This window comes from Corvus brachyrhynchos, unplaced genomic scaffold (assembly GCF_000691975.1).
Source record: "Corvus brachyrhynchos isolate BGI_N302 unplaced genomic scaffold, ASM69197v1 scaffold544, whole genome shotgun sequence".
Classification (NCBI taxonomy): Eukaryota; Metazoa; Chordata; class Aves; order Passeriformes; family Corvidae; genus Corvus; species Corvus brachyrhynchos.
This window is the reverse complement of record NW_008238325.1, coordinates 1,869,487-1,892,534: the sequence shown is the minus strand read 5'-3', so window position 1 is coordinate 1,892,534 and position 23,048 is coordinate 1,869,487. Positions and strand designations below refer to the sequence as shown.

Below are 23,048 nucleotides of genomic sequence, written 5' to 3'. Positions count from 1 at the left end.
GAGCCGCGGGAGGAGCTCACCGGGAACGGTCCCTCGGTGCCAGCAGCCGGGAATCACTGCAGGGCTCAGGCGGGATGGAGCATCAGAGACGGTCTCGCTCCATGGGCAGGAAGGCCTCCGAGGCAGCGGTGACACGGAAGGGGAGCCGCGTTCATCCCGGCTCTGCATCCAGCGAACCAACAACCTCGCTGCTCTCCACAAGCCGCGGAAAAATTCACCCCGAAGGTGGAAAACGGGAGACACGGAACCTTCTGCGTCTGCTGCGGAGCTACACGAGCGCACCTTGTGCCAGCCGCTAACCACGGAAATTAGAATTATTTCATCTATTCTTTGAGGCTCATTTATCTGCCCTGGCTGCCGAAGACAGCCGAGAGAATTTTTACATCGTGCAGGACACAGGAAACGGCTTCCACTGCCAGAGGGCAGGGTTAGGTGGGATACTGGGAAGGAATTCCTCCCCGGGAGGGTGGGGAGGGGCAGAGATTCACCCAATGAAGGCTTTTCTCATATTCCAGATTGTTCTCTAGTAATTTGCAGTTCACCGAAGTTATTCTCAGCTATTACAAAGTGAATTTGAAAGAGAAACGAAACTCATTTAATGCTGTGATGTAAATCATAATGCACCATCCTTCAAAACTTCCCTAAACATGTCTTAAAACCACTGTGTAGAAAGCATTACACATACCTGGGAAACGGCTGGAATTATGTTTCAAACAATAAAACCCCTTATGCTCTAATTACAAATTACCCACCACAGTTTAGGTGAGAGGCACGAAGTTTACAGCACTATGAGCTGTAATTGCTCTTTTCTGTGTGAAGCTGTGCTGATAATACCAGGCTCAGCAAAGTCTAAATCTATTGACTGTTTCTCCAAAGGTGATGCTCCACACTCTGATTTTTGTGGTGGTGGATGGGAACATGCTGATCCTTAACTCCAGGAGTACTCAGCCTACATAATCCAGAATTAAAAATTATTGTAATGCTTTCCCTCTATTACTCCCCTTCAACACAGCAGGAAAATCTTAAGGGGAAAACTAGTGGAGCGGAAAATAAGGGAGCTTTTGACAATAATTTACAATACAACCAAGTGATGTTAAGAACATACACTGGTTTTCACCTATTTTATCTACTTAAATTAACAATTCAAGATGAAGCAGCACTTAAAGTGCAAACTGCCATTCCAGGAATTAAATCCGTGATTAAACCCATGATCTGTACTGCTGAGAGGAAGTCTGACCATCATCTGCCTTTCCTCAAATTATAAAACTTCTGGAACACAGTTACCAATAGCTGCCATTGAAAGTTCCCCAAAATTGGTCCTTTTCTACTAAGAGCAGCTTTCAGTGCTGCTCTACAGAAATTTAAAATAAAAAGTATTGACATGTGACCATTTTAATGACAACTTAAGGAAAATTCTTCCTCAGCTTTGGGGCACACCAAACCAGCAGGATAAATACAGGATTTATCATGCATTGGCAAGCAAAAATGGGAATGGTTTTATGGAAATTAAGTTTCCAGCCACTTTCCTGTGGATACTGCAGCAATATTAACTTTTCCAGTGACTTTCGTGTGCCTCCCGAGTTTCACTGGACCAGTAGCTAAAACTTAGTCTGAGAGAGTTTGTAAACTTGACACATTTGCAGCTACTAAGTTTCCTCTCCCCAAGTCTATTTGATCCAGATGCAAGACTCCTCTAATTGCTTCCAGCCTCAGGACCAGCTTTCCTGCCAGGAATTTGGTGACACGCAGAGCTGAGGAAACATTTATAGTTAAAAGTGGCAAAAAGTCTACGAGGTTCAATATGAACACATTCTGGAGTTATTAAGCTGCCTCTGCCAGCGTTTCATTTTCCTTGAAATCCTTTTAATTTGTTCATTATCTCAACATTCTATGCAGAAATCAGGATTTTTAACAGCCTGTCCCACTCCCAAACCAGAAATTAACAACTTACTGGGAATAGCTGGGAAGGAAGATGGGATGAGATCTGTCCAGGGCTCCACGATCCAGGGAATGCTGAAAAGCTTCACACAACCAGGGGCAAGCCCACTTCAGCAGAAAAAGGATCAACTTCTCTCAAGAAATCCCTTTCCACCCAGCTTATTCTTCTTCCCAGATCCTAAAATTCCAGGGCAGCTGGTTTTTTTTTTTTCCCCTTGAAATAAAAATTCCCACCTGGCACAGCTGATTTGTGGATTCATTTTTGTCCTTTTAATGTTTTAAATCTTTTTCCATTTTCTATCCTAAACTCAGCTGAAAAGGTAATTTTTTACTCTGAACTACAGGATATTTTAATAAATATAACATCTACATGGACACAACATCCAGCCTCAGTGATGAGTATTCCCTGAGGCAATGCCCAAGTTATTTCTTGTTGGTATCCCAAGATTCCCAAACAAATCCCCTTTTCCCCAACAATGTAATCAACTCCATCACCTCAAAATGCAGATTTTGGGGGAAAAGGCGTTGCTCAAAGCGGCTGCAGGTTTGCTGCTGGAGAGCTCCAGTGGTGCCACCCTGTGGAGGCCGGAACATTTCACTTTTCCTTATTTTGGTGAGTTAACAACAGTGACAGGAGCTGCTGTGAAGCAGGGGAAGAGAATGCCACAGTTAAAGAACCCACCCAAAACCCAAGCCCACCAAAGAGGGAAAAAGCTGGAGCAGCACCAACTCAAGGGAATTTTCTGTAGGTATATTGAGCCAAGGAACTGCCCAAAAAGGCATTTTTTGGCAGTAATTAAGAGAGTTTTGGTGGAATTTTGTTTTTAGAAATTGAGAAGTTGCCACAAATACCTGTTCTCCTCTTACCCCAACAAGTTAGTTTTATAAAACAGCACTTGTCTACACAACATCCCTCACAAAGGTGTTTGAGGGTGAAAATTGTTATTTACTGGGTAGAATTTTCCTTAGAGCATTGGAACTTCCATAAAAACGATTTCATTTCCCTCCTCCATGGATTCCCTGCATTTTCCAAGAAAACAGCCCTGATTTATTTAGTGAACACACAGAGGCAATTAGATAAATTTGGTATAAATGTTAAAAACTACCAACATTATTCCGTGCTTTCACTACAACACACAAACATTGAGGTAAAAACCTCATCCCAGAGCCTTTAAAAGTCACTTTCTTCAAATAATCCCTGTGCTTGATGATGGAAAATGTGAGTATTCTATAAAGAACCAGCCACAGCAGCAGAGTTGCAAGTTTTAATGTTTATTTCCCCAAGACAGCCTAGCCTGCACTCTACTTGGATAAATTCACAAGCTAGTTTTCCGCTGCTTCTAGTTTTAAACTTTTAACCATGTTTCTGATGACAAGGAATGCTGCAAAAATACTCTAGTCCAACAAAGAGTTATGATCACAAAATAATCTTTATCCATTCTACAGTGTTTCAGAATTACCAGCTGATTTTAAAACACAAGGTAGATATAGATGCTAATGGTGGCTAATCTGGGATGTTTTATTATAGCAAACTGTTGTTCATGCAACACTTGTGCTCAAAGGGGAAGGCACAGCATTTCCTACAATGAGCCACCTTATCAAGAGTTCAGTTTGTACAAATTTGTAACATCACCTTGAATTTAGTGTGCAGGACCTCAAAACTGAGGCATTCCTCCAATTATAAAAACACTTGCATCCTTTTTGTGCAAGTTTTAAAAATACAAAGTTTTTTTTTCTCTCTAAAGTGGCTCAAAATAGATTGTTCATGGCTGCCTACATCTAAGATAAAAAGAGTCTAAAACAATTGGATTAGGCATATTAAAGGTGTTCAAACCATGACTTGATTTGTACATCTATTCACACCTCTTTTTTTCGGTCTTTATTCGGCAGTACATATGCACCAAATTTCATTTTTAGACATTTCCATATCATTTTCATAGAAAACAAAGTTTGAAAACAAGTAACATTGAAACACAGCACGGTATCCTACCACAACAGAAACATTTTGGTTACAGGACTCAACAAAATCTAAAAATGAACTATGCTGGAGAATACCACATGCAAAGGTCTTCATGTTATCTTTGAAAATGAAAAGGATGAGGTTTTACCACATTTTACTGCTTTCTACTATTATGGCAACTTGTGTACTGCAACACAGTCTAGTTTGAAGGGAAATGTATGATTTTTTTTTGTTTGTTTGTTTTTTCCATGCAAAAATCTACAAATTAGTTTTGATGATATGGAAAAGCTTTTCATAACATCAAACATTCATCTGGTGCAAATGCACAGGGAAGCCTTCCTGAAATTCTGACTTTACAAACAACTAAGAAGCCGTAACAGGAAAAGAAATGAAAAAGAACTGAAAGAAAAAATAAGAGGGGGGAAAAAAAAAAAATAAACCAAAACAAAAAAAAGAGAAAAAACACAGGCTGCAGGAGTAAACCAGAGTCTGCTGCTAAACCGGTCTTTGTGTGTCCAGTGTAAGTCAACACTTATGAACTCATTGGATGATTTTAGGTTCTCAGCCCCTGGAGGCGACTCAAGCTCGCATGCGTTCACAGACACATCACAACCACTCTCTCGCGCACACGCCCGGCCCCGGGCTGGCCACAGCCCCAGGCTGGCCACAGCCCGGCCCCAGGGGCCACAGCCTGGCCCCAGGGCAGCCCCGGCCACAGCCTGGTGCCAGGGCAGCGGGTGCAGACACTCACTCCACGCTGGCCATTCACACGGGGCTTCAGAGCAAGGCCTGGGCTCGTTCTCCTTGCATTGTGTGGGCATCCTATTCTCTTATGCTTACGAGGCTGATGATGAGAGTACTGCGTTCCCCCAAGTGCTCTAGGAAGTCGGTGTTCCTTCTCAGGCACTGAAGATCTGTGACCTGTAGCCCTTTTTCTTTGAACAATCTAAAGAAGCATTCAGTGTGAAGTTTGTCATTACATTTTGCCACTCATTCTCACTCGCACCCACTCGCCATCTTGACTTCATTTGGGCTTTTCTGTGATTCCAAATGAAATCTTCACATTTTCTTTCCCGATTTAATGCAGCAGCGGATCCCATGAGCCAAGATTGATGGATCAAACCTTTTTTTTTTTTTATTCAGTGCTGCATTGTACCTAAACTTCCAAAATACCACTCTAAAACTGGAACCCTTCTGCTGGTACATTGGCAGATGAATTGAAACCAAATGTTCCGCCTTGTATTGCTTCTGGAACAAGGCTTGGATCTTCATCAATCTGCAATGGAATGGCAACATCATGAGCAGGGACACAACCAGACCTCACCACACAGGAGCTGGACAATCCCAAAAGCAGCTCTCTCCACCTCCTTGCATCCAGTCCTGCCATTCCTTCCCCTCATTTTGTCAGAGCACTAAAATGAAGTAATTTAAGCCCAAGTGTTTTAGTTTGTACTTAGCAGGAAAGGCTACATGGCACCTAAAACCCTCTTGTTTACACACTTTTCCCTCCTGGAAAGCCTTCAGGCAGTCTTAGAAACTGTCTCAGTTCTTAGGAGAAGACCAGCACCATTGAGCCAAGGAAGGATTAAGCCCAAACTGTGGCTACCAAACTGACACTGCATTAACTCAAAGTCTGCCTGTATATGCAAAAGCTGAGCTCCTAAACAAGGCTTGGATCTTTTGTTGTTCACATAAAAGTGAAACTCCAGCACAAAATAATCTTCCAAGTGAAAATAGGCCATGAGTGCAGCTGAGCTTGACCATTTCTGCAGTTCTTCAACCAAGCAGAAACCCCTCCCTGCATGGCACAGACTGCCAGGGCTGCATTCCCTGCCTCTGCAATTAACTCCTGTGACTGGAAGTGCACACAAACCAACCCCTCCTTTGGTTTATGTTACATGTTTGACATGGAAACAACGGTCCTGATCAGCACACTCCACCCCTGAAATTCTTCAACTATTCCAACTACTTTGTTTCTTAAGCAGCAGCCTCAGCCCTGGAGTCAGCAGGGAGCTTATCAAATGTGAAATGTCACACTCAGGCAGGGGCTGGGAGTTGAGGGAACTATTCACAGCCTGGGATTTTAATCCCTAGAGATGAGGCTTAAATTAGGCATCAGATCTTCTTTAGATGCTTCATCATGAGCAATGGTAGGAGATGCAATAGGTTCAAACAAGGGCTCATTCTTCCCTGAGCCCAACCAGCGTCACAGAGCAGCTCTGGGGCTGCTGCCTTTCTCCTGAGCCAGATTTATAAATGAAAACAATGAGCACACTGCAGGGAATGCCACACTCACATCATCTGAAGAGAAGAACTGATCAATGATCTCATAAGCCAGTTTGTAGATGTCTTCATTTTCATGGTTTTGTAGCTGTTCAATTTTCTCCAGGCCTGCAACAAACACACCAGAGAAATGAGAACACCAAATTCAGGCCGAACAGCTTCCAACAAAGCAATTAAAACACAGCTGGGAATAGAGTTAGGAATAATCTGGTTATGAATAGGATGCTGTTAAACCCACCTGGCACATTTATATGTGTTCTATACATATAAACACAGATGTACAGCACACAGAAATCTTGAAGCTCTGACAAGCTGAGTTTTGGCACAAACACCTTTTTTCTCCTCCCAGCCACCACCAATCACTTTCTGCCCTCCCTCAAGATCTGGCATTTTAAAGATTATTCTACTCCATGTTAACAAATCCCACAGAGTTTCTTACCTATGCTCAAGTTTTTCTTTCATCCCAGAAAAGTTTCAGTCAACTTAAACCACAACCAACATGGAGAAAGTCTCAAAGCCATGAGGAAATTAAAGTTATTGCATTTTTACAACCATTGTTTGTAGAATTATTTTTTTTCAAGTTCACCTGGCCATGACTTGTGCATAATTAAGGTAAGCACACCATCCCCACACTGACTAATTTAGTGTCTGTTAATTACACTAATTTGTCTAATATGCCAGACTGTTACAAAATCAGCACCTAATAAATTTTACTGCCATTATCCTGCTCCTCTGCATTTTGATTATGAACTTAGGAAGAGCTGTGGATATTCACTTGATAGGCATGAAAAGGGCACTTTAGAAAAGTTTGCTTAAAACATCTGTGCCAACAATAAACCCAACACAAGCAGGAGGCCAAAGCAGTGATCCCTGAAGAAGTGATTAAAATATTGCTCCTCCTACCTCCACACTCTTCTATAAGATTGGCTATGGTTTCTGCTTCCTCTTCAGCCATTTTTAATATATTACTTAGTCCATCCAGAACCACTTGCACAACTTGTGCATCTTTTACTGTCAGCAAATTGCAAAAGGGAGGAATTACATTTTGTTGAATTAAGTAAGCCACCTGAGGGGGAAAAAGCCAAGAGTTACAGCAGGAACGTGGCAGCAGCACAAGCACAGAGGCAAACATATTCCAGCAAGTCCAAGTACTCAGTCAGCCACCCAGCCAGAGCATTCTGCAGTGGCCACTTCAGGAATCCCTTCTTAGAGCATTCAAAGGTAACATTTGGGTATTAGATTTAGGATCTACAACACAAACCCAGCAGATACTGTGAATTCTTCAGTGTTAGATAAGGAGTTTCAACCTCTTCTCTGAAGAGTGACAGCACCACCCCAACCCTGCCACTAATCTCATACTCTGGGATTATAGGAGACTTGTGTATTTCTACTGATTGGTTACTGTCCTTTGAATTATCACATCCTTATGGTTGGGGAAAAAAGGTAAAAAGAAATGTGGAATGTTCGAGAATCCCATCAGAGCCTGACTGGAGTCACTCATCCCAACAGAAGAGCTTCCAACCAAACCCCCACTGATGCTCCTGATCTCAGGTCACCCCAGAAACAACTGAAGGCCACTCTTAAATCCCATGTGCAGAAAGGAAGAGCTACTGAACAGTGGAGGAACAGAGACATCCATAACCCTGGCACTTCCCAAGACAGGAATGGAAGTTTTCCTAAAGCTGGACTCACCTGGTCTTTTCTCCCACTGATTGTTAAGTTGCTTATTGCCCAAGCAGCTTCTTTCTGGGTACCAAAGTCACCCTGAAAGCACAACCAGAGACAGGAACAGTCATCCCAGGGTTTATGTCAGGCAGTATATTCCCACAAGAGCTGTATTTGTTACAGTCCCCTCTGCATGGTGTCACTGTATCAGTTTCTGGGAAAGTAACAAATAAATCCTGTGGCTGTTTGAGTCTCTCTGTGTTCATCCCTCCCCTACAACCACATCTTGCAACTGATCTTCCAGGGGAGGGGAACTTTGTTTACATCAAAGCAAGCAAGAACTGCAGCACTGCACTCTCCCAGTCCTTATCAGCAGCTGTCACATCCTGCAGGGAGAGCTCAGCACTCGGGCTGAGCTGTGATAAGGCACTGCACACGCTGCTGCTGGGGCTGCTCCAGTTCCTCAGCTCGGGCTGTCATCAAATGGAAAAGTCTCCACCCTTTCCTCACAGATCAATAAATTGGCACTGAACAGAGCTATTTGTGAGCAGCTCTGTGTTATTTGTTGTCTCCCCTAAATACTTCCCACGTGCTTTTAGCTGTTCCTTCTTTCTGACACGGAGATCCTTGAGGACTCAATATGGTTTGGGAAGTCGTGTTTTAAAACACACCAAGGCCCAACAGCTGGAAAGGAACACAGGATTTGAAGGCCCAACACCAATGCTTGGGATCTGACCTTATCTAGAAGATGTATTATCATTGGAACGAGGTTTGCATCTATTACTGCCTGAACTTGCTGCTGGTTTCCTGCAGTGATGTTGGATAGGAACCACACTGCTTCCTGCAAAAGGAAAGGATCAGGAATTAGCTGAGAGCAGGACTCCATGTAACTTATGTCCACTGCAACTGGCCAAGCTTAAATACAACCAAGTATTCAATCAGCCTCACTGTGCAGAGCTGAGTTCTTGCTGAGACAAACCAAAGGGACAATCTCACCTTAGACTCCACAAGGCTTCTCAGTCTTTCACTGTTACCAGCTTCAACCAAATGCTTCAAATTTAAAGAAAAAATTATTTGGAGAGAGAAAATCCCAAATGAGCACTTGTAATTGCTTCCAGCCCTGCCAATAGGCAGGTTTCAGCTGATGGCCAAGATGCCTGACAGCACTGTGTGTTCCAGACACGGCAGTGTAGGAGACAGTTCTTTACCTCCTTCCTAACGGCTCTTCTTAGCTTCAAGAAAATGCAGCACTATTAAATAAACACTTGATTTTTAACAATACTCTTTAAGCTCATTCTGTCCAAGTCCAGGACTCTCCTCCCAGCAATACCCAAGAGCAGGTGCCTGGGAAAGCAAAACCAGATCTCTCCCCCAGCAGCCCCTCCCTGAATTAAATTCAGAGCCCTCACCTCCCTTTTACGGTGGGAATCTACACTTTAACCAAGAAGCAACAGTTTCACATAAAAATTTACATATATTCAGAGTATCAACTTCTCAAAATCTTACAGCTGATAGATTTCTCCCTTCCTAGAAACCTTCCACCATTCAATTCCCTTCCCAACCTCTCTGAATGACTTTTTAGCCGAGTATTTCTCTCAACATGAGGTTCAGCAATGTTTGTACTTCACTGACTCTCTGAGATCAGATCACAGGATCACTGCTGACCCTGGTAGAGATTTGGGCTGCCTGGGCTCTCCTGGTGGGCTTGCTTGGGGCTTTAATCACTGGCAGTGTTGCAGAGGGGCCCCCGAGGTGCCCAACACGCCTCAGATGCACTCCGGCCTCAGCACTGCCATCAGTGCCCCCATGAGAGCCCTTTCCTCACATCCACACTCAATCCCCACCCCCAGCCTGACTCTGGGATAATTCCCTTTCTCACACACACTCCATCCACACACACCCCCAATTATCTCTGTTTCATCACTTCCAAGAGAGTCAGTTTAATTAAGGTGACATTTCACTAATTGAGAACTCTCAACTTTTAAGTCAGCCAGATTTATAAGAGAAAGCTTTGATTTCCTACAAACATTGACAATCTTGTCAAGCACAAGTCTGCAGCTCCTAAGAGACTTTCCTACAGATATGAATTTCCAGGAAAAAAAAAAAAAATCAGTATTTGCTGAAATTTGCCACAAACTGGTGGAAGGAGTCAATTATTCACATCTTTATGACACTACACAACATTTATATTTGGCTTAGCTTGGATTCAAAGTCATCAATCAAGTCAAATCCCTGGTGTTGCTCACCTTATTAATTTTTTCTTTGGGATGTGTCAGAAGTGCTGGGAAATGTGAGAGAGCTTCACAGTTGAGAACTACCTGTGTCTGCTCATCGGTGCCAGTGACGATGTTCCCCACAGCTCTCAGTGCAGCCGTCTGAAAACAAAACATTTCCTTTAAAAACCAACATTTTTTCAGCAAATATTTTCCTAGCTGAGCACATAAAAGGTTTTATGCAAATGCTGCAGCCCACAGGAAAAAAATATTCTTTACATTTCAACATGAGCTATAAAAAGAAAGCAGCATTTTCCATAGTAGCACATTTTGGGGGTCACTTCCTCCATGTGATCCAAAGTTACCTGGACTTTAACTTCCTGGTGGCTGAGGAGAGGAACCAAATGAGGGACAATTCCAGAGTCTATCACCATCTGGATCTGCTCATTGCCAGCATCCGTTAGATAGGAGAGTGCCCAGACTGTATCTACCAATATCTGACAGGAAAAAACAACAGCTCTGTCCACTGCACAGAAATAGCACCAAAATAATGTACATTTCTAGAACAATTTAAAATTAATTTAAATTAACGTGTGTGTGCATTCACACACAGAAAAGCCAGTCTGAACAGCAGTAAATGTGAGCATTTCAACTGGCAGCTTGTAAAAATATTGAGTGTTGTTTCAGCTGACAGCTCTTCACTGGCTCACCAGTGCAGCCATTTCAAAAATTCAAATGAACTAAATTTCACCTACTTAGAGACAAGAAATTAAATCCCATAATTGCTATACGAATAGTAAAGTTAAAGTAGATGTATTTTGGCTGCTGCCATTAACTTAACTCAGCTACAACTTCTTTAGCAAGCAAAAAATCATTAAATTAAGTTCTGATTTTTGTTTAGGTAAAAATCTGACTTATTTCATAATTTCAATCAAGTTTTGCTCCTTTACTTCACTATTAAATAGCAATTTCACATTTAACACACCTCAGAAATGACATCTAACCCTGACATGTGACATGTCCAGCAGACACTGATTTTCATTACAAATTTAAGCACCAGGCAAAAACATCCTGGTTTTATTTGTGAATGAATGCTCACAGAAATAAAAATAAAATGTAGTTTCAGTTAGAAATGCAGGGAAAGTACATGCAAATAAACACTTGCAAAGACAGAAATATCAGGGAAAAACATCACTATTTAAAAATAACATCAGTATTTTAAAGTAAGCAGTTAATAGATATCAAAAGAAGTTTGTCCTAATCAAAGGGAACATCACAGATTTTTATTTTATATTTCAGCTAAAAAACTACAGCAGAAGCTGGAAGTGGCTTTAAGAGGGGTCACTCACATTTACATCCGTGTGGTGAATTAAAACACAGAGCGCTGGCAGGATCTGAGGGGGGAAAGAAACACCTGAGGGTTACTTTCAAGGCAGACAAACACTGAGCTGGAGTTCAATCCCACTCCAGAGCAATTCCATCACCTCCTGGATGGTTTCCATCGGTGGAGGGGGGTCTTTGTGGCGGCACAGGTTGACCATGACCCAGGTGACATTCCTTAGGAAGGTGATGGGGATGGAGGGGCTGATGAAGGACAGCAGTGGCTTCACTACTCCAAGACTAATAACATAATCTCTACACTGGGGTCCATCACCTGCAGGAGACACAATCAGTGGTATTTTAACAGAAAACATCCCATCATTTATGGATTTATGGTGGTGGGTAAGGGAGAGGGGTGGCAGACAACACCAAACCACCAAGGACAGTGGAGAGCCCAACATATTCCTGGAGATTCCTTGACAAAGTTTCCAAACACTAATGAAACATTCCTGGAAGTTTGTGGTGGCAGGAGTAACACCCACCTATGATATTTCCTAAAGCCCACACAGCTTGCTCACAAACATTTTGATGAGGTGAATGCAGCAGTCTCAGGAAAAGCGGCACAGCATCTGAAAGGTACAAAAATAACCCAGGGAAATGGTTAAAAAACGCATCTCAAAAGGGCAAATAATTCACAAAATTAACTCTCACGTGAGACATTTTTGTCCTGTTAAGAACTGGCCAAAGCTTCACTAATTTCCCAGGTGATACTGAAATAAAACACTGCAGTAATTCTTCCCTTGCTGCATGTTCTTACAGAACCTGCACTTGAGAATATTAAACCCCTGACATTCAATTTGTTTGCAAGTCTCAAGTTTACTGGAGCTTGTCAGGATCCAAATTTAGTTCCATTTATTGAATTCAGAAATTCTCTGCTAAGTTATGCACCAGACCCAAGTGCAAAGTAGCAACAAAGACCAAACTCACCCATTCAAATGAAGCAACTTGAGAATAGGCAGGAACAGAGCTCCATTAAGGAGTGGGAATGTAGGAAGAGGGCAGGAAAGGGCTCCACAGGCTCCACATTTAGATAATTGACCCTGTTTTATTCTCCCCCAGCACTAAGGTCCTTGCTTACATAATAGCTTAGTCTGTAAAGAACCCATTTACTTCACATATTTCAAGAGAAACTGGTATTTTTAGTTAGATTATTTCTTGATGTAAAACCCGTTTTAGTAGAGAAACAACGTATCAGCAGGATTCTTATTTCCTGCTAAATAAGGGTATTTACAATGTCCATATGCCAGGAGAAAAAACATCTCCAGCAAGCAGATTAAAAAATTCTTACGGAAAAATTACAACAGAGCATCTTTTTAATTGAAATAAATCATTATTTCATATGTCACAGCTATTAAACTGACTAAGAGTGCAATACAGACCTACAGAAATCACTCAAAGAAGTGCTCAAACCATTGATAAATCAGGTGTAAATATAAAGTGTTCTAGATCAGAGGTGGGATAGATTATCTGTTGATTACATTTCCCAAAGAAAATTCAGAATGCAACTGGGAAAGGAAGAGGATGGGGAAAAAGGAAAGTTAAAAGTATTACCAAAGGTACATCCTATAAGGGTGAAAAAAATTCTATCAAAGTTCACAGGCTCTTAACACTGAGTTTGCAAAAGCAGAAGCAACTGATCTTGCAGCCAACCTAGGTTTTGTGTATTTTTTTCCCTAAATTTTAGGAAAAGCTCATTTCAAAATATCTGTGATTCTTCAAGAACCTCTGGTTTGTTCACCCAATTAAAAATCCTGCCCACTTAGTTCTGATTTCGCAGCAGAAGCTTAGCTTCAACTTAGGACATGCTTGGAGTACAGAACAAGGTTTGCTTTGCCTGGCAACTCAGATTCCAAGTCCAACAACAATTCCTTCCCATGTTTCAGATGCCTCAAAATAGGAAGGACAGGTTTTTTAATTCAACTTGATTTTGGAAGGGTTCAACATCAGGCACCCTCTGGGTCCATGAATTTTCTTTTTCTTCCCTCTTCACCACAGGGAGCTTTTCAGAGGAGTTGTTTGCTTTTATTTCAAATTTTTGGTGAGTTTTGGTGGGGTTTGAAAACTGGAAACCAGCAGACATCAACTCTGCTAAGATACTCTGAGTTTCCAGAAGATGCTGCTCACCATTATGCAAAGTAGCAACAAAGACCAAACTCACCCATTCAAATGAAGCAACTTGAGAATAGGCAGGAACAGAGCTCCATTAAGGAGTGGGAATGTAGGAAGAGGGCAGGAAAGGGCTCCACAGGCTCCACATTTAGATAATTGACCCTGTTTTATTCTCCCCCAGCACTAAGGTCCTTGCTTACATAATAGCTTAGTCTGTAAAGAACCCATTTACTTCACATATTTCAAGAGAAACTGGTATTTTTAGTTAGATTATTTCTTGATGTAAAACCCGTTTTAGTAGAGAAACAACGTATCAGCAGGATTCTTATTTCCTGCTAAATAAGGGTATTTACAATGTCCATATGCCAGGAGAAAAAACATCTCCAGCAAGCAGATTAAAAAATTCTTACGGAAAAATTACAACAGAGCATCTTTTTAATTGAAATAAATCATTATTTCATATGTCACAGCTATTAAACTGACTAAGAGTGCAATACAGACCTACAGAAATCACTCAAAGAAGTGCTCAAACCATTGATAAATCAGGTGTAAATATAAAGTGTTCTAGATCAGAGGTGGGATAGATTATCTGTTGATTACATTTCCCAAAGAAAATTCAGAATGCAACTGGGAAAGGAAGAGGATGGGGAAAAAGGAAAGTTAAAAGTATTACCAAAGGTACATCCTATAAGGGTGAAAAAAATTCTATCAAAGTTCACAGGCTCTTAACACTGAGTTTGCAAAAGCAGAAGCAACTGATCTTGCAGCCAACCTAGGTTTTGTGTATTTTTTTCCCTAAATTTTAGGAAAAGCTCATTTCAAAATATCTGTGATTCTTCAAGAACCTCTGGTTTGTTCACCCAATTAAAAATCCTGCCCACTTAGTTCTGATTTCGCAGCAGAAGCTTAGCTTCAACTTAGGACATGCTTGGAGTACAGAACAAGGTTTGCTTTGCCTGGCAACTCAGATTCCAAGTCCAACAACAATTCCTTCCCATGTTTCAGATGCCTCAAAATAGGAAGGACAGGTTTTTTAATTCAACTTGATTTTGGAAGGGTTCAACATCAGGCACCCTCTGGGTCCATGAATTTTCTTTTTCTTCCCTCTTCACCACAGGGAGCTTTTCAGAGGAGTTGTTTGCTTTTATTTCAAATTTTTGGTGAGTTTTGGTGGGGTTTTAAGTTTGAAAACTGGAAACCAGCAGACATCAACTCTGCTAAGATACTCTGAGTTTCCAGAAGATGCTGCTCACCATTAGGAAACCCAAGTGAGTTTCAACCCTGAGAAAATAAAGCCAGAACCAGGTGTGTGAGGCCAGAGGTAAACACTTGGCAGCAGCTCCTTCAGTGCCTTGACTGACAACCTGATTCCAACCAAATTCCACATGTGGATGGAAGCAACTCAAACCCTGCAGGACTCACTGGATTGAACTACAGCCTGGGTTTGTTCCGAGGTTCCAGAGGCAATGTTTGTCAAAGCCCACGCAGCTTCAAACTGTAAGGAAGGACTGCAGAGAAAGAAAAAATACAGTAATTATTATTCAAGTGAGTGGCACGTCAGCTAAACAGCAAGAATTGGTGCAAGGTTTTGAGTTTTGGCAAAACTCACTTGTCATCTCTTTCAAGGCAGTGCACTAAAATAGGTAATATTCCTGATTTTATTAGGTCATCAATGGGTGGGTTGCGGTCACTGGACAGCAGCTTCCTGTGCAGGAAAGGAGAAAAAAAGCAGATTACGGAAAAATCCTGCCTGGAAAGGAGCAGGCAGTTGTTTAATCCAACTTTCCACTCAAAAAGGGATCGGTCCTGGCACTGGAGCAGGTCAGTAAAGGCTTCCTGTGGTTGAGTTTGGGAATCACCAGTGGAGCCCCAACAACCAAACTGCTCCTCCTGGCCTGGGAATCCCTTCCCAAGTGCTTCTCTCCTCCTCCCAAAGACCCAGCAGGATTTTTTTCCCCTCCTCTTTAAGTGAAAATAATCCCCCAAAGTGAAGTTACTGAGCTACTGGAAAAGCAAAGCCATTACATCCACTGGCCATTTCATTCCATGTTTTCTCTACTTCGGAAGTTTATCACCAGTCAGGAAAATAAAGATCAGAGTTATCCAGTTCCACCCTCCTACAGCTTCTTCCTCCTCTACCCAGCAAAGGAGATACTCAGATCTTTTTGCACTTAAAGCCAAAGATTTTATAGTCCTTTAAGATGTGTATTTTACTCTGTGAAGAGCATCAAGTTTGCACCAAATAAATCCCAGTGTTTACACGTAAAGAAAATCCACACTACTTAAAAGGTCTGTATTTTGATTTCTTTAAAGTCCTATTTTCTTTTTAAAAACCATTACATACAATTTCAGTTAAGATGGAACACATCTTCTGACCTTAAGAGCATGATAAAATAAGAATAAAATCAGGATATTTGAGAAAAATGTGTTCTTACCTTGCTGCCTGCACAGCACTTAACTGAATACCCTGGTTGTCACTTGAAGCATTCTAAAATAAGAAAAATTAGATTTTTCATACATCTGATATCATGACATGAAGAATATTCAAACAATTTAATTGTTTTTACCTGTACTATTGCCTCCAAAGAAGTGTTTTGCTAGAAAACAGAGGCAAAAAGCAGTTAGAAATTCTGAATGTCTTTCAAGTATGCAAAAAGAAGAAATCACTGAGAGTTAATCCTTACCACTCTAAAGTCCCCATCTATATCAGAATCTTCACAGATATCTTCATGGGGAACATTCCTTCTCTTTAGGAGATGTTCATCTCTTTTGTTCTTAAAGAGAAAAATGATAGAACACCTTTAAAACTTGGATTTATGGGTTGTAGGGGTGTTAAGTAGGGAAGAGAAGCTTCTGTTTTAAACAAGCATCATCAAGTTGCTGTCATTGATATTGTTAAAATTTCCAACAAAAGAAAGTTGGAAAGGGCTGCACAGAGAAGCACACTCTGGGAATTACTTCTTCCTAAAACATCCTGCATCCAACTTGTGCTGGAAGTTTTATGTGCACACATCCATCAACATTCCAACCTATTTGTCATCATTTCTAACAGGATGCAGCAATTCCCAGAGGTTTTCTCTTCAGCCCAGAAGGAAACTAATTCTAGTTGTGACTCCTTTTTTCCAACAATTCCAGTGTTACCTTCACACTCTTCCACTTTCACTTGTAAGGAAATAACTTCCTGCCTGCAGAAACAGCTGATTTTTCAAAGGCAAAACCAAGCTTCTTATAAATCTTTAAAAACCTAATTGGAAGTGCAAGAATGATTCCCTTTATTAGCTTCCAAATAAACCCCTGGTTTTCAGGACAAAAATTATGGGACTCCCAGTAGCAGGTGTGGTAGCTTCTGAACTTTCAAGTCTTCAACAAAAACTCTTACATTTTACTAAAAGTAAGAACATAGGAAGAATAATATAAAAGAATAATAATGCTCATCTCACCTTTCTCAACTCCACAACAACTTCATTTCTTTGTCTTCTCATAGTCTGGAAAGAATCAAGATCAAAATACATCATAATCTGAATTTCAACCAATTTAAAAAGTTCTTGTACAACTATTTCAGTTCATGCACTTTAAACAAACTTTTACACACAGGGTTTAATTGTCATCATAAAAGTAGAAGTCCTACAGGAATGGAAATAACTACAATATTTCTGTTATTTCATAGTAAAACACTCTCCTGAGCCTTCATGTTGAGGAAAAAAGGAATCAGGAATAAAATCATGTCCTTTAAAGGGCAAAATTGAAAGGAGTTGTGCATAAAGCAGCACCAAAAGCATTATAAAGACCATGGCAATCTACAGTGAAATAACTTTACTCAAATTAAGAGACCCTGTAAGCCAAGCTGAGTTACAGAACTATTATTTATAAATGAAACCCACATAAAACCTTTGACATTCTAAGAGCAATGGGCTTTTTTGGTCATTTTCTCTACAGCTGCCATTGACAGCATTCAGGAAAAAAAAATCAATTGTAAATATACATAAATTGGTTTACTGCTGCTTGTGCTACTGCAGGGAAAACAGAAAAATAAATCAGTCTGGAGTGATTTTATTCTTTCAACTTCACAGTGGATGAGAACAGCAAAGTTCCAAACAATTCCATTTTTATTGTGACTAAACTTTCACAAGCCCAGGGAAAGCTGCAAGTTCCCGAGCACAGGACAGAAGGAAAAGGAACAGCAGCCAGACCTCCTGAACAGCAAAGAGATCTGAAGATAAGCATTAAAAGCTTCACTTTCAAAGCATAATTATTTCTATCAAAAAGAATGTGCAGTTATCCGATCAAATTTCAGCCGAGCACGACACTTTAGCTCCTCAAAGGAAGGAGCTAAGAGAAAAATGTAAGGATAAGAAAAAGTGGAACAGAAGGGATGGTTTCCTGCTGCTCTGAAGGCAGAACTTTTCATGGTCAGAAAAACAAACAGGTGAGGAAAAATTCCAACCTCCCCCCAGTGACAGCTTCCTGCTCTGGAAAAGGCAAAGTGCCCAGGAGCAGCTGCAGCAACCTGGGAAGAGCCAGAGGGGAGGAGTTCAGAGCATCCCAACACTGAAGTGCCGGTCAGCATCAGCCTGGGATTCCCCAGCAAAGCACAGCCTGGGATTCCCCAGGAACGCCCAGACCCCCCAGGACAATGGATGCAGCTCTGAAGAGCAGAGCTGAGGGCAGGAAACACTCCATGAACATTTCTCTGAGCTCCAAGAGAAGCTGATCCACTGCTGGATACCACCCAGCACTTACAGGCTTTGGAAAGATGCTGCAGCTTTACACCTGACTTACCTACTACAGGCTCCTGCTCTCAAATGCTCAGTGTAGTTTCTCCAAGCTCCACTAATCTGGCATATCCAAGATGAAAATAATGTGAGGAATCCCTCTGATAATCGGATTGCAGAACTGTACCACACCCCTGATGATCTCACAGGACTTTTAGCACCTTCCCAAACCACAACCCAAGAAAATCAGCATTCCTATCCAAAAGCTGCCCTGGGAGAGGGATGGCTCTTTGCAGCCCCCAAGGATGACACTGCTGGTCACAGCAAAGCTGCTGCTGACACAGGGAGAACTGAGTGGGACCAAAACAAATATTACAAGAAAAAAAGCCTCAGATGTGTCATTTAGAAGATTCTTTACTTGAAAAATCATATCTGCAGTTGATGAGACTTTAAAAGAGCCTCTGCTGGAACACAAAGAATGTTCTCCCTCCTGCCACAAGCTGACAGGCCCTTGGTTGAATTCCTGCCTGCCATGAAGAGGTAATTCCTACCTGCACACCTTGGAATCACAAAAGCCTTCACATGAAAAGACAAGCCACTAGTGAAGTCACTCTTAAGCACAATTTGCCAAAACTGGGCTCCAAATCATTCTCTGTGTAAACAGAGTCTGTTGACAGAATAGTTACAGGTCAACCTGGCACTGCTCATCCTCTGAGGAAGAGGAAAAGCACAACAAATGAGAACTGAAGTCAGCTCTGCCACGGAGTTTCCCAGCATCACCACCCCAGCTAGAGATGGAATAGTTTGGAGAAACTAAAATGCCAAGCAGAGTCAAGATCAACTTGTGCTGCCTTTTGGAAAACAGCTCAAAGGGCAGAAATGAGGGATGGTGGTGTCTTAGCACGTGGGCGATTATTCCTTCTGTTCTGGGGGAGATCTGAGTTATCCGAATCAGCTCCCAGCTTGCAACAACGCAGCTGTGAGCAGGACACCACTCCCACCAGAAAGGGTTTTAAAGCAGAGTTCAGAATGGTCCTGGGAAGGGCTCCAATTGAAAAACACACACCACTTCATCAGGAATTCATGTGGCTCTTTCAGTCACTGGATCCTGTTTGCCATTTGCTACATCAAAAATCAAATGATCCGATCTATTTCTGTCAGCCTGTGATGGCCACCCCTCCATCCTCCTTTTTTCAATTATATTTAGCTTCAGATTTATCATAAGGGCTATTTCTGACCATTAGTCATGACTGAGCCCTTCAGCTTATCATTAAAATCTCGTGTTAGTGATGCCTGCAGGATCCTGAGACATTCTGGGGGTTTTCACAACAACACGAGGAACATTCCCAGTGCCACAGCAGGAGTAGCTGGGATCCACCAGTCCTTCCTAAATACACCTGGAAAGGGATCCTGACCCTTCTTCCTTCCCTGAACACATCAGGAACTCAGCTGCCACCATGCACAGCCTGTGCTCACTCCTGTGCAGGGTGTGGTTTTTTTTTTTTGCTGTTATAAAATATTCCACTCTGTTTCTACACCTACAACAGGAAGGTCTGACAGCACACAAGTAACTGTAGAACTTTGGCTACTCCTCTCATCCCAAGGAATGGTTTCCAAAGGCACATTGTTTCTGTTGGGGAACTGCAAAGTCAACAGTTACTGTAAATTAAGAGTTGGTTGTGACATCCTTCCTTCCCAGGAAGTTGCTACCAGCACCAGTGTGGTCTGGGACTCAAAATAAAAACAAAAAACACTCCCCAAGGCATGGACACATGAAACCAGACTATTTTCCCCCAGTTATATCCAGTGATTCAGGCCCTCCTCCATCCAGTATTCCCCTCCTATACAAATCCTACCACAATTACAAACTGGAGCAATGAAGTCTACTCTCAAGATCACTGATAAAAATGCTTTGCGACCATAAAGCCAACCCAAGACACCCCCTGAAATCACATCTCAGCAACTCTTCCCCCTTCAGCATGAAAATGGGAATGTGAGTTACAGATAGAAAAATAAAAATCAATATGACATTACATGTGCTACCAGCCCCATTTTTCCAGGAGAAGCTGTGCATGGCAAAGAAAATGCCTCATACAAATATCTCAGGATCATTTGAAAGCGACAAGATGGATGAGCTTCACCACAGAACTCCAAGTCAGCTTAAAGGAACCTATTTTTATCTCAGTGAGTGAAATTCCTGCTCTCCTTCATTTCTTCCATATTTAATCCCAAGCAGACTATTTTGTGTGGGATACAGAAGAGGTTGAAAAGCTTCAAAGTACCTGCAATATTCAATATATCTCACACCACCACCTTTCCTTCACTCCCCTGGAGCTGCCTTGGTGTTCACAAATACATTGGTATTTTTCAAGTCCAGTGAATGATACTGGCAACTCTTAAAATCCTGACACTGCTGATCTTAAAGCATCTTGATGCAATGGCTGCTCCAAAATTAGTTTTGAAGTGCTCTGCATCACGGAATTATCATCATTTCCCTTCATGCATCTCTCAATTACAGAGCAGAAATCTCTATTTAACACCTCTCCTGTGCTGGCACTGTTAAAGCAATCCTTAATCTCCTGCCCAGCAACACAGGTGAGTCAGGGAAGAAAAGGCCAGCAGGAACTCAGCAGATTCTTCCAGGATTTCCAGAGAAATAAAATGTATGAAACAGTTTTTATTTCATTTCATTTCGAAAAAAAAAAACAAACCCCAAAAAAACCTAAATGTCAGTCAGATTGGAATGCTGCAGCAGGCAACAATCACCAAGAGAAAACGAAATGTTGAATCACCAGGTGAAACAAAATGAAGCAAATAAAACACCCCAAAACTCTGCAACCCTTCCCAAACCAAGACCCCTAAATGCAGAGCTAAAAAGGCATTGTTTAAACTCAAATTGTTCATAAAACTATCACAGACACAATGAACAATCTGCACTTATCTGGTCTTTATATAGTAAAGATCTGGTATTTAATGCCAAGCTCTGTGGTATTACCATTAAAAATAAAGGTTGGAAAGAAAATTGGGTGTCAGCACAGCCATACCCACAATAAACAGTAAAAAACAGCTCATCCTTTCTTATCCAAGGGGAAAAAAAAAGCTCAAGTAAAACCTGTTCCTCACTGAAGGCACAAGATGAGAAAAGTCACCTTACCCAGCTCCCTAATGGCTAAGTATTTGCATAATTTAATATTAGAGTCCAGATAAGCCCTTCTTCAAGTCAGATCCTGGGGCTGGACGTTAAAGAGAAAAACTGTGGCCACTCCTGCAGTTTTTAAGGCTCCTCTTTGTGCTGAACCAATTCTATTTTTCCCCCACAGCTCTAAAATCTTGAAGACCCTAAAAGAATGTTGCAAGCACTGACCAGAAATCTTAAAACCCCCCAGAGATGCTGCCTCAGTATTAGCTCCAAATCACTGCTCTCCCAGCAGCAACTCTCCTAGTATTAAAAACTTTATTACACCGTGTATTCCTTTGAGCAGGAGCATAAATAAGTGAAAGGACAAGGAGGTATTGGAGATTTCTGGTCCCAGTGAATCCCTCTATTCCCAGTGTCATCACCAATCTGTCCTCTCCAAACACATGGCAGCAATTATTTACAACGTGCCAGTGCAGGCAATGCTTACCCAAGACTTCAGCATATGAAGGAATTTTGCTAAACACCTTATGTAAAACAGGTGCTTGTGTTAAGGTTTGCTTTCTTTTTTCCAGGCCAGAATTTGTATTTTCAGAAGCACTTTGGGAAGAAAAAAAAAAAAAGTCCAACTTCAGCTTGTTAACTATCCAGAAAGGTAAATAAATGCTTGATCCTTTAAGGGATAAAATGTAGGAAATTCAGGAAATTCCCTGATTTTTGTCAGAAATACAAGGACTTCCTGTGAATATGTAAAACCTGGAAGGCAAGGACAATGTGACAGGAACTGCTAGCACTGTGACTGTCAATGGACTGATCTGAGCGCATGGAATTAACAGATAACATTTTTAGGAAGTTTGCAATTCACAACATGGCAACCTTTCATAACCTCGAGAAATCTCTTCATTTGGGATTCACCAAAATTATTCTTATTTCTCTAGAAGTGAATTGCCATGGAATATTTTAAAAAAATGATGGTTTTGTAAAAACAACCCAGGACCAAACAGAATTTCAGCAGAGATAAAAAGGGGGAGGAGTGGAGGAGGGAAGGAGATAAAGATCAAATGTTGGCTTCCTCTGTGAAGTAAATACACAACTTTCTGCCCAACCAGCCCTGGAAGTTGGATTTAGGAGCTGTCCTACGCCAGGACCTTGGCTGTGAGTGGGCACCACCAATTCCCTCACGCTAATGACCGATGTGATGTGTAAGCAGTTAATGAGCAGGAAGGACAGCCAGAAGCCTGAGCTATTGTATGAAAAATAGCCCTGCACCGTGGTTATTTTAGGGAGCAGGCGTGTGCTCCAGGATTTGCTGGATAAATGTCACTCTCTAAAATTTAACACGGCCCAGCAGTGGGTTTTGACTGTGGAAAAAGGCGTTTAAGCGCAGCAGCAAATAAAAAAAAATGATTGAAGAGCTTCCCTGCCTCCTGACACACTCACACGTGGTGTTACCTGCATGTGTCCATCTTGAACCCTCCCTGCTTCAGCCCTTTTCCCTTAAAACTCTGCACCAAAACAGCCAAATTCCAACCTCTATCTTCCCATTAATCCCATTTTTCACTGTAACAGCACATTCTGTGTGCATTCCTAAACATGCCTCCCTACAGTCGTCTATTTAGTGGTAACAGAATTTATGTAAGAACAAATTAACA

The 23,048-nt window shown here is 41.6% G+C and overlaps 1 protein-coding gene across 1 annotated transcript; it reads right to left on the bottom strand.

Annotated features, from left to right (window-relative positions):
• Window positions 1–3,190: 3,190 nt before the first annotated feature.
• On the bottom strand, window positions 3,191–17,089 carry KPNA4 (karyopherin subunit alpha 4). Its single transcript, XM_008633735.2, has 16 exons — window positions 16,989–17,089; window positions 16,233–16,322; window positions 16,116–16,145; window positions 15,984–16,036; window positions 15,158–15,253; window positions 14,971–15,056; window positions 11,922–12,008; window positions 11,544–11,713; window positions 11,409–11,453; window positions 10,425–10,556; window positions 10,093–10,221; window positions 8,583–8,687; window positions 7,874–7,945; window positions 7,085–7,247; window positions 6,195–6,289; window positions 3,191–5,174 (listed from the first exon to the last, which is right to left on the bottom strand). The coding sequence occupies exons 1-16, from the start codon at window positions 17,061–17,063 to the stop codon at window positions 5,076–5,078; spliced, it is 1,527 nt and encodes a 508-aa protein (XP_008631957.2). The 5' UTR covers window positions 17,064–17,089; the 3' UTR covers window positions 3,191–5,075.
• Between the last annotated feature and the right edge of the window lie 5,959 nt (window positions 17,090–23,048).